The sequence below is a fragment of the Terrapene carolina genome, unplaced genomic scaffold, assembly GCF_002925995.2.
Source record: "Terrapene carolina triunguis isolate 2854851 unplaced genomic scaffold, T_m_triunguis-2.0 Scaffold95, whole genome shotgun sequence".
NCBI classification, from domain to species: Eukaryota; Metazoa; Chordata; order Testudines; family Emydidae; genus Terrapene; species Terrapene triunguis.
In genome coordinates, this window is record NW_020664446.1 from 20,997,895 (window position 1) to 21,016,596 (window position 18,702).

Here is an 18,702-nt window from a genome sequence, read left to right on the forward strand (position 1 = left end):
TGCAGACTGGTTCATTGATTTTCATTGTTCAGAAATATTTAGCATCCCTTTTCAGTATTGTCCTTTAGTGCGTCAGTGTTCCACGAATGTTGTAGGAGCAAAGATATGGCTTGTATTTTGTTGCAACCATAGCTGCCTAACACATTGCAGGCAGCTACGCTACGAAAGGTTGCTATGGTACATATGCACTTGGTTTACGCACAGCTATTTATAAACTGTCACAAGGTAAGGCATGCTTTTGCTTCAGTTGTCTTGCAGGAGTACGCATCAAGAATTACGCATGTTCCTAGAAGAAAAAAATCCCAGCAGTGCAATTTACTCACTTTATTTCTGAAATTGGAATGTGAAACTAGTCTAGGTTTCAACTAGTCTTTTATCTAAGCAAGTAGTATGATCTTTTTGGTAATAAATAATTGATGCAGCCCATTTATACAGTGTGACTACAGGTTATGAAGGCTGTCTGGCCAGACAGGGAAAGTTTGCCATGTACTTCAGTATTGCATAATCTTGGCGTGCGAGAAGATTCTTTTAATAATATCTTCTGAAAGCAGAAGGCAAAATTTTTGATGGTTTAAGAAAACAATGAAAATACAAGTGTAGTGTTTTATTCTCTTATGCTGTGGAACTTCTTATATTTTAAGGGGTTACCAAACATGAAATCTTATTACTGCTATATTATTTACTCTTGTTGCTTATTGTGTGGAAAGGGCAATGGAATTGCAGTACTAGCTGGAACTGTATGGGCAATCTAGGCATAAACTTGTACTGTAGCGGATAAGGGTATGTATATTGTAATCTCATGCTTAACCCAGTAATGATTGATGATATTGGGAAAGCCTGATCCATTTTAACAGCTACATTGTGGTTGAGTGCTTTTAATGTCCATATTATGTTAATATTCAGCTAACAAAAGCAGCTTGGAAACCCCCTCTCCACCAAAAATCACTTTAATGTAAAAGAGGGCTCCAGTTCCAGTTCTGTGTCTTAGCCCTTTTTCCTTTTATTTCTAGGTGTATATTTACCTTTGTTATGGGAACAGAGTTTTTGTTGGAAAAGTCCTATTGCTCTGGGCTATACAAGGGGCCACTTCTCTGCTCTGGTTGCCATGGAGAATGATGGTTATGGCAATCGAGGTGCTGGTGCTAATTTGAACACTGATGATGATGTTACCATTACTTTTTTACCATTGGTTGACAGCGAGAGGAAATTACTGCATATTCACTTCCTTTCTGCTCAAGAGGTAAGAAGCATTTATGTGGCTGGCAACTTTTTCCACACTTATTTGTAAGTACACGAGGTCTCTCTTGCAGTCTGACATGTTTGAAGTTTTAAATACACCTACCCTTTTCTGATTCTGCTCTCCTCCCCATAATTTGAGACAGTGCAAAAGGATGCTTCTCACATCTGTGGAACTTGGTTTAGTTTCTTACAAGTTGAATGTAAATGTACTGTATATGTAAATACAAATGCAGTAACCCTGAAATGGACCCAGATATATCTAGAATAGGCACCCAGTTAACTAAAAATTTAAGTTCAGCCCTAGATTGAGTGCAACTTATTTATTGGCCAGTAGGCTCTAAGAGTTAGAGTATAATCTACATCTTTGCTTTAACTAAACTATGCTTGTTTGCTGATACTGATAGGGAGCCACTGTAGCTAAGTGTAGAGCCACATTTGAGGATTTGGAGATGGGTCCTTGTCCACAGAAGCCAGTATGTAGAGAAAGGAGAAATAGTATATAATTTTAGTTATAAAGGGAATATTACCTGGCAAGCCATAACTTTGAACAATGTCTTCAAGAACAGAAGTTTGGAGCAGAGTATTACTAGAATTGGAAGGATTGCCTTGTGATTTACAAGCGCTTTGTAAGAACTCATCAGCTTTAGAATTGTCTGCTGTTTCTGTATAGTAGGTAACATACCAATATTTGCACTGTACTAAGGTTTATTTTTAAATGGATTTTTGAAAGATGAGGGAGAGGGAAAACTGGCAAGTACGATTGAGTATAAGAACTAATGTAACAATTATAAATTTTTTTTTGTAAAACCTGAGTGTGCACTTAGATTAAACTCTCAAAAATAGAAGCCAAAAAAACCCTGATAAATATTATGAGATGTTATGTCCCACTAACGGTATTTAAGTAGAGTAGTGGTACTACTTTAGTTCAGATGTCACAATATACCACAGGTTGTTTCCTTAAAGTTGTCAGCAATCTTGAAACCTTCATCCTGAGTCTGTTTTCTGTCCCCTAAGATAGGTAATGAGGAGCAGCAAGAAAAGCTGCTCAGAGAATGGCTAGACTGCTGTGTGACAGAGGGTGGAGTCCTTGTTGCTATGCAGAAAAGCTCTCGTCGCCGCAATCATCCCCTGGTCACACAAATGGTAGAGAAGTGGCTTGACCGTTACCGACAGATTCGCCCTTGTACATCCCTTTCTGATGGTGAGGAAGATGAAGACGATGATGATGAATGATGAAATAAAAATAAAGTATCAATGCATAGTGTCTGATGACCCCAAAGTTAGAGTCGTGCTCTAGCAGTTTGTTATGGATTGACTTAAATCTAGCAGAAGCATGCTGAAAGGATTTTACTTACCAGCATGGGGAGAGTATAGAGGTTCATCTGCTGTGTGAAGAGAGCTAAATTGGTTGGACTACAGTTTGTAAAAACAAAAACAAAAAACTAATTTTATTATCAAGACAAAACATTTGTTTCTTTCCAGTTGCAAATCTGTCTATAAATGTATCGCATGTGGTTGTGTAAGAAGTTGTGTAATAGGAAAAAAGTATACCAGCATCTTAATTATTGAGAAGAAATTTCTTTCAAATAAGGGCACTTACAAAAGCACATGTTAGATGGATATTTGTTCCTTTTGAGATTTACTTTTACAGTAGAACTTGTATTCTACATCACTCTTTAAATATTCTGACACATTTTCTTGAAAGGCCATTTTGTGAGATCTCACTAGTGCCCAGGTCAGATGGTGAGGTTTATTTTTTTGTTTGCACAAACTATCCAGAGCAAGTCAGAAGTACAAACAAAGTTCATTATTTTATTAATATTTTAGTTACTGTTGTGCCCATTATAATAAAATCAAATCTTTAAGGAACAAACTGTGGAAGAAGAGCTACATTTTTCATTGAGTGAACTTATATTTTGTTTTCTGAAAAAGTCCTTTCTGCTCTCTATTAATATTTCACCTTGTAACATTTAATACTTTCTTCAGTATGCTTGAAATATTTATTTAGAAAAGTGACCTAAAATGTTATGCCAGAGATTACATACTAAACAATTGCGTGGAGTTGCCAACTCAAGTGTGATTTGAGAATTTCATATTGTCCAAACCGAGTCTTGCTGTGATATGTGAGTCTTTCACCCTAGTTAAACATTGCAAGTGAAAACTACCTTTTACTAGGGGCACTCCTTGATCATTAGTGAGAACTCTTGGCAATTTAGAATGAAGTTTTTTTTTTTTTTTAATTAAAAGTGGCTTTTTAAAAAAAGCACCGTATAATATATTTCTCTATGTAAACCTGGGAATTTCTTGCATGTTGACTTTTGTGGCCATACTTAATATGTAAGGTTCATAAAAGTCTAAGTCCAGAGTATATTCATCAGTAGAAATTTTATTATATGTGATAAACTTCAGCCATGCAATTCGTAATGGCTAAAGTTTATCTTAAAACAACCTTGCTTAGAAACACTGAAGGTTGATGCCAGTTTTTTACATATACAATGCAATTCAGATCTTCTTTAATAAGCACTTTGAAAACTATTGATAGTGTGAGTGCGTGGCTGATGGATAGGGAACTTTGCAGTAGATGACCTAGAATTTCAAAAGAAGACCCATAAAGTGCATATTTTTGTGTAGTTTAAGGCTATGGAAACACTAAAGAACTTGCTGCTTTTTCTTCCAAATGCTGCTTTAGATGGTATTGAAATGTGCACAACTCCTAGATAATCTTGGTGACAAAACACCAAAAATATAGAACTAATGAAGTGCTGTATTAAGTTAGCAATTTTTTCCCTCTCAGATTCCATTGACATTTATTATGAAATGTGTCTTCACACTTTTGGCCATTTAGGTCTCCTTTGATTGGTGCATGCATAGATTTTCAGGTAAAAGAATGCATGTTTCTTTGCAGTATATGTATGAATTACCTGAGTGAAAATAGAAGAATCACAGATAGTGAACAGGTTCTACCTTAACATACAATCTTGATTTCAGTTTGTTTTCTAAATGCAGTAGTCGGGTAGATTGATACCTTGTCCTCATTCTTCCAAGATGATGATGTTACCTTACAGTGAAATCCATGTGTACCATGACCAATGAGTAACTTAAGTTAAGAGCTCATGCATTCATTTCAGTATGCTATGTGAATGGTGTTGACAAACACACAAACAGCAGATAACACTTTGCTTCATTGACATATCTTCCCCCAGATGACACAGTTACTGCAAGTCATAAGAAGCAAGATTCAAATACCTTCCTTGTGAAATAGTTTTTAACCTTTATTCATTATTCTGCCATTCTCCAACCAAATTGTTGCAAAAGCAAGCCTTATCTTGCCTCCAACAGTACGGGTGGACTGTACCCAAATTTGAGTTCCTTTGAAGAAATGAACATCCTTTCATTGTTAAAGAGATTTAATGTAAGTTTACTATACAAGCAATTACAGCTTTTGATTTTGAAAAGCAAACCAAACCCCACACTGTCTAATATCTATGCCCCACTTTTGTTACAAATTGACACCCTTCATACTTTTTGTAGAGTTTTATTAACCATTACTGCTTTCTTCTAATCTATAAAAGGACAGGTTCAGGCTAACAAGCCTCACTGTGTTTTCAAAATTAAGTGAGACTTGTTAAACAAAAATCCCTAGTTAAATGAGTTGGGGGTTTATCTGTTGACAGTGCATCTCACCCACTACAGTAGATGAAGGTGTAAACAATTGTCCTTTTCCCAGCATGGTAGCCAGTGTACATTAAATCTCCCCATTTGACATACTTGAAGGTTTACGAACACGTATGTGCAGTTGGTGGGTAAGTCCTATATTGACCCAGTCTATATTAAATTTACCACTTGGCTTTTTACTGTTGAATGCTTACATAGCCCAGTACTTGGTTTTTCATTTCAAACTCTTGCCCCCTCTGCATCTGGGAATTGTCTTGGACTAGTCATGAATTCCTTACTAGAATTTAATTCCTGGGTCGCTTTTGTTAAACCAGGGCATGCTGAAATCATCCAGAGTGCTGCTACAGTATAGCTTTTAACCAGCATTACTAGAATGTTTCATACTCCCTTAGCAAAGTAGTATTGCTGTTCATTTTGAAGAATGCAGAATTCTTGTTGTGTTGCTTAATTAACTGCTTAAGGAGAAGTAACTTCTGTGAGCTTTACTGTATGAAGTGGTGACACTTTTTTTTTTTTTTAAAAATGCCAGTTTTATCAGCACAGTCACATTTTTGTTACTTGTATGAACTGCTTCATGTTATCCTTGATTGATGGAAGCGCCCCCAGCCTTCCTTGTATTAGTACAAAAGCAGCAGTAAATTGGTTTGTCAGTAAAGCAAAAGGCACAAATCTTGAGCAGCAGCTATCTGGCATACATTTCTCTCCCCTCCCCTTGCATACTAACTTTTCAGTCTGAAAAAACTTGAGGCATACTACAGTCACCTTGCTTTGGACCCAGTAATATGTCAAGTCAGGCTGGATTCACATTCTCCCCATCTCCATATGACCTACTCCTTGCATATTTTGTTGGTGTTTGTACTACAGACAGTTGAATCCCTCTATACTGGTCACAACCCCAGAAGTACAGTGTTGTTTTTAAACTGAAGCCTGTTACTATGATACTTTGTAACACTTGGATTTTTTAAATTCATTTTTAGTTCTTGTTGAACTGTAAAACTTAATTGGAAGCTATTGTCTAAGTTTGCTATGATTTGCATCTAGTCTTATTTTTATAAGTACTGGATGAAAGTCTACAGCATCTGCCATTCTCTGAAAGGTTTGTGCCAGGACTCTTATTTTCCTGATTCAAAATCCACTGCTGGCAATGGATGCACTAGGAACCACTGGCACAAATTATTCTGTTTCCTAGAACAGTGTTTACACCCATCTGAAATGCAACTGCTTATTTTAAAAAACGACAGTACCAACAAGTTATTTTTAAAATAGTCACTTTAAATCTTGACAACATGAATTAAATGTTTTATCTTCATTTTCATGTTTCCCAAATGTCCTCTCTCTAACTAACCTGTTTTATTCTCCTGGTTTCTCTATGCTGGTGTTTATGGATAATCATTCATACTTGCTATGTTAGATCATTGACAAAAGGATAGTCACACAGCTATGAAATGTGACCTCTTTGTAACATGTTTGAAGCTGGTAAATAGCTTTCCATTTAATTTAAAACAAACAAAAATACAGTTTTGTAACTAGAAACTTCTTGGTTTCAATTGTTTTTTCCCCATGTCCAGTTATTTGCCCCATCTATTCAAGTGGATGTTGGCATTAATACAAGGATGGACCCTCCATGCAGTGAAGTTTGAAGCTGCTAGTGCTCAGACTTAGCAAGTTTCTAGAGAATCAAGTTTAACATTTTCTCTGTCTAGTGTAGATAAGTGTTAACACTTATTAAAAGGTTGTACAGCCAAGGGCTAGCTCCTTCCCAAAGCACAATGTTCACGAGGGTGAGTTTCTTTAATATGTAGGGTAAATGAAAGTTGCACAGAATTTAAATATTAGCAAGGTAGGTATCCAAAATGCATTTTTTTGAGAAGTAAAAAATCATGGGGTAGAAAGTAACACAGGCGAGTTTTTCTAAAACTGAACTGACTAAGGAATCAGCAAGGTTAAATTGAGTTTCTCCAGAATTTCTAAATTATAAATATCTACATGTGGAATAGAAACCTCAGGGCAGATCCTCAACTGCTGTAAATTGTCATAGAGCTGTAACAATTTATAGCAGCTGAAGATCTGCCCTGCCTCACTGTGAGTTGTGCAGCCATGATGTCTTTTTAAGAGGTGGGGACTAATGCTGTTCTGATCACATTTATGACTTACTTTACATTCTCAAAGGGTTTCTATTTTTAAGCATATTAAAATTGCATTGAGGGCTCTACATTTCAGAAATTATAGAAATTTTATCACTTTTTATTGAAAACTGCACTGAACGCTAAATGTCCACTTTCACAATAAACAAATACAATAACGGTAACACACTAAAACAAAACATACTTCTGATAGCCATTGTTCTTTCTGTTTGGGACAGTTTACGATATTTTTTTTTTTTTTTGTCACAGAAACAGGAATGTAACCCCCCCCCATACAAAGGCTCAAAACAGGCCATCTTTATAAACAAAAAGGCGATGATTCACAAAAGACTATGAATATAACATGTAACTAGTTGATACAAATCTAATAGGATTTGTTAAAATCAGTCACATCTAATAACACATTTTTGAAGTGTCCTTGTATAAAATATCACGTGAAGAAAAGAAGACTCTTATCAATGTCTAAAAAAGTGGGTTTTGTTCATACAGTCTGACAAGTTACCATAAAAAGTGTTTCCTGAGACATAAGGAAATGCAACATTATTCTTCTTGAACCCTTTCCAGCTCAAGACGTTTGCACTCGATAAAATAGCTGCAGATTTAAAACTGAGAAAATATATTTGAGTACAAATAGTGTGAGAAACTTACTACTTTTTTTTTTTTTGCATCCCTGGGGGGCATAACTGAATTTACAGCTACTTTATTCAGTGTGTCGGTCAGATGAGAGAAACATTTCTACTTTCATGTTTTAGGAGGGGAGCTATTTAACTGACACTTTTTTTCCGCATCCTAACCTTCCTGGCCTGAATGGCTATAATTAAAACGTTATTAAGAGAACTCTCAATATATATTACTGGCCAGTTAGGACTGCACCAAGACATTTTTTTTCTCATCTCTAGGCCAGTATTTTCTCCTCCTGTAAAAAGAGGTAACTAGACAATTGAATAAAGAAGGGGCTGAATCCACATGATGGTTTCCTCTTAAATTTCTTATGTTAACTCTTTCAGGTTTGCTTGATGCAACACTGTAAATACAGGTGAATAGGCCCCTTTATTCCCAAGGGCTGAGAAGGGGAAATCTATTTTATTCTTGTGATTTGATGCACAGATGAAGGAAACTTAACACACAGTAACCGAAGCTGATCATTAATGTATATCATCCTAGTTGTCAGTACTTCAGTAAAGCAGGTGACTTCTTCAGGGTTTCTCCCCAGTCTTGACTGCTATCGCATTGTAGTTAACACTGGAACATCAATGATGCATCTGTCCAAAATCAACATTACAAATTTTGTATCAAATTCCTTTTTTAGTTCCTGTATAACTTTTTTTTTCCAATGTCTCTTGGTCCCAAGTTTATTGAATAATTTTTAAATTAGCTGCTATTGCTCATTAGGGTGCTCCCTGTTGTCCCCATGTTTTGTGGGCTGGTTAGGAGATGGAGCTTGGGAAGGGTGTGCCACTGTTGGAAGATTGTGGGTGACGGGAATGCCTCCAGGTATGATGCCCTCCATTGCTGCTGGAATCCCTCCAGGTGCGACACTGACCATGCCAGGTGGATATCTAGGAAGAAACAGGTAATGACACCAATAGGCAAAAATACTGTAGAAAGACATGTATTAAGGAATAACCAGAACAAATTACCTGTGTTGTGGTGTCTATAATTCACCAAAACACGCAGCAAGGTGTAACTATTTTAATACCTAAGACATTTTTAAAAAAAACTAAAACCTACTGTTTGCTCAAAAGCTTAAAGTTGAACTAATTTTTAAAGTAAAATAGTCCAGCTAGGGCTGTGCACATTTATTTTCCACATCACTTCAAGGGAGCTATGATCAGACAGGGAGAAACAAACTGCAGCTGGCGTAGTCTCTATCCACTGGTGTAGTGATAGTAACAGTCATGCCAATACACCTTCACAGATTAAATACATACCTCCATATCAAGATTTTTTTGAGGCAATAACATTGCAGTAGCCCTTGACACAAAACTACTTAAATGATAAATTTATAAGGAAATGGAATGAGGCTTTAGCCTTTATACAGAACCTGAAAGTCCTTCAGTAGATACACTAGTGGCCACTAGGCGCTGATGTGAAAAGATCCCTGAATATGGACTGGTGTGATTTACAGCCATACCTTGTAACTGATGAAGACTTTAATGGGTGAAGAAGAGCACTTCCTCTATTATAAAAAAAAATCCACTAGGCTGTGGGGGTGAGGGGGTGAAAAAGTAGGAGGAAAATGCTTTCAGCATTTGTTGTTACCGAAGTGTTTATATAAATGTTATTTCAAACTTTATTTAGGGTATTATTCCATGTTTAATCTCTTCTAGTGTAGAGAAGGAGATCAGTCTCTGTAAACAGCACTACCATTGTAACTTAAGGGACAATTCCCATGCCCAGCTAGCAGGAAGTAAGGCAAGAACTGAAAAACTTCTATTTGAATTGGGTAAAACTGTTGGGGGATGGGGGGGAGAGAAAGGAAAAATAAATGTATTGAATATTTAAAATGCAACCAAGGCTTCCTTCACCATCAGGTATCATACTTCACTACCCTTTTTTGTCTTGCATCGTGCCAGCCAGTTAGTTGCAATCCTTTACCTGATGTGCTTAATTTTGCATATTGTTAGCGCACAGGCTTTATGCATTATTTTTTTTTTAAATTAACTCATAGTTGCCCAAGCTGAGCTTTCCTATTGACACCACAACTACCCCATTCTGTTTTTTCAGCTGTCTTAACCATAGAAATCAGCTTCTCACTTAGGAAGGATCTGAACAAATCTACTGGCCTCATGTTAACGTATTGTCTGAGATACATTTTATGGTACAAGAATGTAGCCTGGCAGCAGGCTGTATGTGAAAGTGAGCTCAATGAGGTCCCTAACTTGCACCAGGTGTGCTATATCACGGAGACACACGAAGATATTCTAACTATATTAGCGTAATCTCTTCTAAAGGGAAAAACATCCGGTGGACCATTATTACCATGCAAACATTTCACTGAAGTCAGTCTTCTGAAAATGACTCTTGTAAAAGTGGGCAACTAACAGTTTGAACCATGCTTATGGAGCTAAATGTTTCATGGGAAGGTAATAAATTGAACACACAGCTTGTATTCTACTGTGGCTATGGAGTTGATATACATGGGCTGTATATCTGTGGGACAGCCAAAGGTCATGAGGACACACAATTTTAGCCATAAATATTCTTAACTCTGACTGATGAATAAAAGTCTGGTAACAGCGTATTTTTCATGTAAGATGTGACAGGTGTAGCAAATACCTTTGAATTCAATCCTTTCCAGGGGCATGAACGTTGGAAAAGCTTACACTGCTTTAAAGGCCCAGAAAAACATTTCAATGGCTGCATTTATAGGGAAGAGCCAAGGGATGTTAGAGGGAGGAATTTTGGGTTAGCTGACATAGGTGCTGGCAATGCTTAGGAGAATTTCTGGGCTGCAGGGAGCATACTGCAGCTACACCTGGATGGGAGAGCTGCTGAGTATTGTGCTCACTGTGGGATAGCAGCTATTATGCCAGCCAGGTTCTAGAAAGTAGCAATGCACTAACCATGCCTCCTGCCAGAACCTCTCCATGCTGCCTAGAATTCCCCTCGGCTGTCTAATTAGGGCTGCTTTACGGTCTTATTTGAACTAGTGTAGTAGGGGGGCTGTATCAGAAGCCAGGATCTAGAGCACAGTTTGTGTTCAGGCATGGGGCTAATAAATGGTGCAAAGCTAAAAGTAGGAAGGAACACAGCGAGCGATAGGGCTTGTAAGATGAGATGTATGCAGAGGGGGAATGATGCAGAACCTTGAAAGAGGACAAGGACAAATACCTTGAGCTTAGTATGAAGAAGAACGATGGGGTAAAGGGGCAGGAGCCAATAATGCAGTCATACTCTGGCAGGGCATACGGTGATAAACACAGAGGGCAGACTGGTGGAGTTTATAGTAGACAAGATGAGATAACCAAGGCATGGATCAGAGATGGAGGGGACAGGAGAGATGTTAGAGAGGGAAAGAAAGACGACATGATCTCACTCGAATCCTGAGGTGGGGAGAGGCAGCAAAAGCAAAATCATGATGATAGCTTAGGTGCTAGAGGGTGGTGGCATTTTCAACCATAATAAAGAGAGGAAGAGATGTAGATGGAGAGCAGAACCGATTCTGAGCTTGCAAAGGAAATGTGACAGCTAGGAAGAAATACAAGATGAGTCTGATGGAGAAAGATCTGTAAGTCATCAGTATGGAGGGGAGAGCTGAAACTAAGGCATCAAAAACACGTGTAAAACCGGAGCAAGGGCCAAGCATGAAGTCCCTTCCATCAGAGGAGCAGTCACAAAGGGAAGAGCCGAGTATGTTCCAGAAGGAAAGTGCAAAAGAGGGGGATGCAACAGACTCTACGAAGTGACAACAGCTCAAAGAGACTGAGGAGGGAGAGGCAGCCATTCAGATGAAGTTAATAGTAGCTTCGGTATGAAGTGGAGAGGGCAAGGGCTAAAAGAAAAGATGTGGGTAAGAAATTTCAGGAGCAGGGTTAGACTTACATGGAACTCAGAGGTGAAGGTGAGAAGGGAAGTAGATGGTTTCATCCTAATTGATGGGGGAAGAAAAGGCCATTGTCAATTATGACTTCTTAGTTCCACTGGCACAAGGATCTTGATCCTAAATTAGACCAACTGTGCTAAAAAGTTTGGTCCATGTTGGCCACATTTTCCAAGTTGTGGCTTCAAATGTTAACTTTGCTCATGAGCAAAAACAAACCAACTCACCCAACACACGCTGTGGACACACACATGTTGCATCTCATTAAAATACCTGGTATCCTGGCCTCTACTGCTACACCTGAAAAATGCGCTCATACTTTACAGTGGGCAAGCATACTCCAAAAGTGGCTGATCTACACCAATGAAAATATATTGTTAGCAATCTGTGCTGTACATCATATGTTCAGAGTACACATATCTGATTCACGGTATCTAAATGTGTTACACAATAAGCAGTGTGTGTGGTACACACTGTAAAAATGGTGTAAGTTAAACAGCAAAAGCAACAGCCTGTAAGCACAATACGTTACGCACTCTGATATGGCACATCTCAATGCAATTACGAGACAGCCCAAATGTAACGTTCTGGTTACTTTTTGATGCTAAATTCTATATTCTCCAACAGAGTCATGACTAGTTTTGTAGATAGTCCAAATAAAATGAGTCACTCCAGGCAACAGTGGAATCTATCTCAACATTTGTTTTGTACTGTGTATGACACCACTGTTGTCTGAACTGCCTCATTCATGCTTAATGATGAGCGTTTTGTAAAGAGTTGAAAAGCAAACTATTTTACTCCTTCATTTCCTCCCCGCTTTGGTTACTGTGGCATAAGTTAACTACACAACTGGCTATGGACATTTTACTGACTGTTCTAATTGCCTCCCCTTTTAAAATAATACAAACATGAACGACTCTATTTTGATACTATTTTCTAGTACAATTAAGCTGTAGCCCATAATGGAATAATATACAGCCTTGGCCAACCACTCAGTAGCAAAGTGCCATTGTGATATGCAAAGCAGCTATAATAAAGGCCAGGATCTGGCCCCATATGTGGATTTTATAATCTGGCTGAGGGGGGTTCCTTAGTACGTGTGCTGCGGGAGGGCCTATAGAAGCGAGGAGGATGAATGAGCTAGAATTAATCTCATTCTTCAGATACCTACTTCCAGTAGAATTATCCACTTAAACAGGGACACTGTCAAATTGTATCTTCATAAAACACAGTAACCTTAGTTACTAAACCCAGCTTACACGGAAACTGGAAGCACTTTAAAAGCCTCATTTACTTTCTGCTGTTTATGACATTGAATTACTTTTTTTGCATTTCTCTCAGTTTGGACAAAGAAAATTGGGAAATCAGTTTCATTTTCCAGTTCTCATTCCCTACCACCATGCTGCAGTATTCTGGTTACAAACACTGCAGGGGAATGTCTAGTAATTTAAAATAAACACAGGGAGTTTTTTTTTAAATCTTGGCCTCCTGGCCTCGGGTTTTGTAAGAGCTTGTTTCTATACACCTAAAACCAAGACTGTAAAACCTCATGGAAACTGCTGGGTGCTCAGCACTGTTGAAAATCTAGGTGCCTAAATATGGATTTAAAAGTCTAGCATTAAGCCTCTTACCTCTGAAAATCTTGGCCTAAGTATGTGACCCAACAGTATCCCAACAACATATCAGAGTACTAATGTATAACATGATCTGCATGGTGCTGATATTAGAAGCAGTATGGCAAAGCCTCTGCTGAGTATTTCTCTCTCAAAATCCTGTGCCCATCTGAGCCTTTGCCTCAAGTCCCATCTTCCTCCCCAGATACACTCCCCTGGGACCCCCAACCGCACACTTCTGTCTTTGTGAATAAAAGGCACAGGCTGTTTCCTGTACAGTGCCTATATTTTTATTTGTAAGTATTTCTGATTGTTCCACCCCCTGCTCTGCAAAAGCTCCACAGCTCCTTATAGAAAGTCTTGGGGGTATTTTTAGTAAGAATAATGCACTGAGTCTCAAGTTTTCCATCCGCTTCTTAGGCCACGGTGATGAGCATGGTATGAATGGCTAGATTAAACAGATTAGCTTAAGACTGCCTGAAGCCCTTCGACAGAACTACAGAACAAATCTAGAGAGATTCTGTGTACGGGCCATTTATGGAGATGCATCGTTAGCAGCTGCTGTGATATCTCAATGGAATAAATGTGTAAAATAAACTAAGCTCACTATAGAATAAGTAACTTGAGCAGTGCTGATAACTCCTGCTGAATGACTACACACACAGTTCCTCTACCTAGTCAAAGCCACAGAGGTTATTTTTTTTAGCAATAGTTACTAGCAGCATTGTCACTGCATATGGAATTCCAGTCTGTATCAAACAGCTGTGAAAATACTTTTCTCCATCTTACCTGTATGTGGCACCATTGAGCTCTGGATGAAGTGCTTGCTGATCTATTACTGACCATGGGGCTGTTGTGACAAAGAATTCCTTGTTCACGCAGTTTCTTAGGCTTTCTGGGATGCGACCTGGAATATAGTTATTAAAGTTAAAGAAGTGTTAAGCAACTTATGGCCTTATCAAGATACAATTGCGCTACTGTTTACTGATTTCTACTGCAATTGCTAGTGTGAAGGAAAAATCACATTCCACAAACAGCGTGGAACGGTTTGGAGAACCCAGCAGTGTTTTTGGAGCCAGAATAGCAGTTCAGCATAGCAGGCTACTGTGCCTCTATTGCGGAAAAAAGAAAAGCCTGTAACTTGACTTTCTGCTGATTTCAGAGATGCATCTAGGCAACAAGCTTTGGCACCACCTAAGATAAATAGCTTCCGTTGCAAGATGAAGTGTGAGAGCCAAAGTTTTGCTGTAATGTTATATATATATAATGGGCCCAATTCTTGGGTCAAGTTCAGCTGTGACTGCAGCAAGACCCACAGAGTGAGGTTTTGGGGCATAGGTGGCTTTATTTTACCCTTGTAGTCCTCTGACCTAGGGCTGGTTCCCAATTCACTTGCCAGTATAACCTCATGGCTGCCCTAGGTTACATTGGTTGGTACGCTGCCCACACCAGGTGCTCCTGTGGCACAGCCTTCTTCTCTTCAATGCTGGGTGACTACGATGACTGGGTGGAATACGGCTGGCTAAGGCTCAAGCCCTCCTGGTCTCCTCAATTATGTGCTCGTGTTATCTGCTCTAAAGGCACGAGGGAAGTTGGGGGCTGGATCTCTGGCATTTCCTTTTTGCTCTATGGTGACTGTGAGGGTTTAGCTGGGACATGTAGTGCTTTATGGTTAAAGTGCCTGGAGGCCTTGGGACACCAAAGCCCTCTGACAGTCACTGCACAATTATTCTGATTTATCAGAGCATAGGACATCAAAGGTTATTTTTCTACAGTCCTGGTTTGTTGCTTTAAAAGTGGCAATGATTAAAATTACCCCTACTTACACACGGTCTGTGTCAGCCAGGCAGCCACGTGCTGCGCCGTTCATAAAGCTGCACTGTGTGCAATACCAATAACACTTATCGGCCGACAGTGCTTTACACAAAGGGAGTGAGGATCATTTCGCACAAGTCATGGAGAGGTTCATGATTTGGTACCTTCCCCACTGGTAAAATGGGAGTAATGATGAATGCCCACTGACTTCGGTAAGAGCTGTGGGTGCTCAGCACCCGTTTCAATTGGGCCATATATGAACTGTCCAATGTAACAGCGACTCTGGTAAAGCCAGGTTTAGAAACCAGGGCTCCTGGCTCCTTGTCCAATCCATTGACTCATGCTGTCTATTACAAAATAAACATAGGCTAAATAGAATATGCGTAAGATAAAAAGACAGAGTTAGATACCTGTGATTGCGCGACGGATTTCAGTAGCAGCAGCCTCTCTCATCTCTAGGGATGCCTGCTCGCTGTACCAAGCAGTGTGCGGAGTACAAATTAAATTAGGAGCATCTTTCAATGGGCCTTGAGCAAAACTATATAAATATGAAAAATCAGGGTGAAAGTTACAAATCATGACAACCTAATGGCCAGCTTCCTTCACATGCAAGCCACTCTGCTCTAGCCACATGATTTACAGCCTCAGCAAATGTAGTGAACATGGAACACCATGGGTTCTCCCTCTGGTCTGAAACTGTTGAGTGGTGTCTGGCATTGGGGGAAGAGGTGCTGAAATGCTACTTTAGTGCCGGGCTTCAGGGGGCATTTTGGACTTTGCATCAGTGCTGAAAAATTTATTAGCAGTTGTGATAAAAAGGGCAGGTGGATTTGACAGCCTTTTATAAACCTGCTGGATGACTGATTTTAATACTTCCATCACTAGTATTAATGAGGAGATAAATGACTGGGCGTCTCTCTAGAAGCAACCATAATTCATCTGGCTCCAGCAGTGTTTCTTCTCCTACACTATGGACTGAAGGAGCAAAGTCACTAACGCTGGAGACTTGAAGAGACACGGTCAGGTCATTTAAGCACTTGAGTTTGTAAGTTTGTATAGAGTTATACGTATATAAATAAAGAGAAAGCTTTCTCAAAACCGTCAACAGAAATATGTCCGTGATTTGCAGTAACAGTTTTCATTTGCATTTATAAACAAATATTCTCCTGTAGTGTCTGCACTGCAAACGTAGCAGATTTGTGCTAGTGTCAGAAAGTGAAATCTTCATGTTTATTTTCATTGTCCAGTGGAGCATTCTCTGTAGTGAAACAGGACTTTTAACCTGACACGGTCCCTTTTCAACTTTGTTTTTAAACCAAAATTTTAAATTATTAATGGTCTCAAGACTTCCTTGGATTACTGGTTCTAGAACAATGCTTACTGTTTTCTCTTTCATAGCACTAGGAATTCTAGTCTCAACATTCACAGGGCCCAATCGCGGGAGCTGGTGTCAATGGGAATAAATGTGAGCCCTAAAATAGCTGTAAGATGAAAAGTGAATTAACTGCACTATGTATAGGTAGCTTTTAATTTAAAAACAAAACAAAAAAACCCCATTGTTTACCTAAATGGCTCTGATTCATGCACATCAAGCGCTGCTCCTCGTATCCTTCCTTCCTTCAGGGCTTGAGTTAAGGCTTTCTCGTCCACAAGCCCACCGCGTGCTGTGTTTACTAGGAATGCTCCCTGCCTCATCTGATGGAAGCCAGGAAGAAATAAGAGAATATTCAATATGGTTATTCAATGACTCCTCACTTCTCATGACATGGATTTAAATGCTACAGTAGGTACAAGCACTGTATGCAGAATCTCAGAACACTTTATATGGTAAATACAGGCAGATTTTCCTTGCTGAAAAGATTACCTCTGAACACATATGTTTTGCATATTGACTACGCAAGGTTGCATAGTGTAGGATTAACCCCAAAAGAAAACCTTCCAAGCTAGCAAGGAGGTTCTTGTGTTCGCTTACTAACAAAGGCTTTTATTTCAAAAGCCTAAGCTCTAGTTTGTAATGTTACACAAAATAGGCTCCTGTTTCTGTCTTAGCAACTGCATGAAGGGGCTCTCTTACCTGCTATCACCTGGCACCTAATGTGCAAGAGACAGATGTAACTAACTACTCAAAGGTAAAATCATCACTGGTATCATCACTATGATAGTGTTCTGGGTTTTCAGCACGAACCATAAAATGATCTTCTTTCTTTTATAGAAAAGATAAATTACCTGCTTAATCGTGAAGTCATTGATAAGGTGGTGATTATGTTCATTAAGGTTACAGTGCAACGATACACAGTCACTCTGATATAGCAGGTCCTGGAGTGTGTAGACTCGCTGGACGCCCAGAGACCTTTCTATCCCATCCTGCAGATATGGGTCGTAAAATATCACACTGAATCCAAATGCCTTGGCTCGAACTGCAACTGCCTGTGCAGTGCGACCTACGTATCAAGAAAAAGAAGAGAGGATGTTAAGACACTGCAGCACTGAATCTATACAACAATGTTCAGTAGGCAAAAGATCCATTTACTGCCACTATTTGCTCCCATGTATTTTCTCCTTGTGCCACAGCAAATTCATTCAGTCTGCAGTGATTCTGCACGCTCTCGTTTATTTATTATCCACATCTGTTTGTCAGGAGGTGCTGAGGTGCGGGGCTTTTGGAAGAAAGAATGACATGAGCAGTGACTAAAGCCAGGCAGGTGGTACAGAAGTTTCCCTGCACCACTTCTCTAATACACCTACATACCCACTTATTTAGCTCTTAGGACTCTTCCAGGAGGTGACCTGTGGCCTGATGCTGCTCCCATTGGCTGTTAGGCCCCAATCCTCAAATTATTTAGGTGCCTATGGGCCTAGACTAGTACCATACTCCTGTAATGTACTTAGGTCATGTGGCTGACATGAGAAGTGCAGAGGGGAAAGCTAGTGTAATGAAAAGCATTTCTCCTTAAAGAGGCATGGTGCGTTCTGAGGATGTGAGCCGAGGCCAGGGCTAGCGATCTCAATGGAAGACACGTAGCCAGGAACTTCGAAGCCAAGCTCTGAAACTTGAGACAGGCCAGTGAAGTCCAATGCCACAGACGGAATCAGATTCTGCACCTCTAATAAGCGACAAAGAGTCCTGTGGCACCTTATAGACTAACAGACGTATTGGAGCATAAGCTTTTGTGGGTGAATACCCACTTCATCAGATGCATCTGACGAAGTGGGTATTCACCCATGAAAGCTTATGCTCCAATACGTCTGTTAGTCTATAAGGTGCCACAGGACTCTGTCGCTTTTTACAGATCCAGACTAACACGGCTACCCCTCTGATACTTTGCACCTCTAATTTGTACAGATTCATTAACCAAGGGCTGTAAAGTGCTTTGAGCAGGAAAAAGGCTAAATATTATCACTAACCCCCTGCACTGCCCATTCTCCCTCCCCATCACTCACTGGCACATTTATGCCAAACTTCCGTCTGCAGCAACCTCAGCCCCGAACCCGGTGATTACATCACTTCAATTCATTCTGCCTTTGGCTTAAGAAAGAGCAAAAAAAGTAACCAAATGTGTCATGTAACGCTCCCCTGCGCCGGTAACACAAACCGCCTGCCTTTGAGGCCTCCTCTCCCTGCTGCAGCCGTGACATCTGTAAGCCTCTTTAATGCTCAGGATCGACTATCTAG

General features: G+C 39.6%; 2 protein-coding genes across 5 annotated transcripts in view; one reads left to right on the top strand and one right to left on the bottom strand.

The window, feature by feature from the left end:
* ZRANB1 (zinc finger RANBP2-type containing 1) overlaps window positions 1–3,358 on the top strand; it is a 75,082-nt gene extending 71,724 nt beyond the window's left edge. For both annotated transcript variants that reach the window (XM_024210667.2, XM_024210675.2), the window contains 2 exons: window positions 1,011–1,240; window positions 2,254–3,358. In XM_024210667.2, coding sequence (XP_024066435.1) covers window positions 1,011–1,240; window positions 2,254–2,472 — 449 coding nt within the window. In that variant the 3' untranslated portion in view covers window positions 2,473–3,358. The remainder of the gene's footprint in view (window positions 1–1,010; window positions 1,241–2,253) is intronic.
* A 1,278-nt stretch (window positions 3,359–4,636) lies between these two features.
* The window catches only part of CTBP2 (C-terminal binding protein 2), a 178,250-nt gene continuing 164,184 nt past the window's right edge, over window positions 4,637–18,702 (bottom strand). For all 3 annotated transcript variants that reach the window (XM_024210656.3, XM_024210648.2, XM_026650901.2), the window contains 5 exons: window positions 17,256–17,470; window positions 16,594–16,724; window positions 15,440–15,567; window positions 14,004–14,121; window positions 4,637–8,617 (listed from right to left, as the gene is read on the bottom strand). In XM_024210656.3, coding sequence (XP_024066424.1) covers window positions 8,437–8,617; window positions 14,004–14,121; window positions 15,440–15,567; window positions 16,594–16,724; window positions 17,256–17,470 — 773 coding nt within the window. In that variant the 3' untranslated portion in view covers window positions 4,637–8,436. The remainder of the gene's footprint in view (window positions 8,618–14,003; window positions 14,122–15,439; window positions 15,568–16,593; window positions 16,725–17,255; window positions 17,471–18,702) is intronic.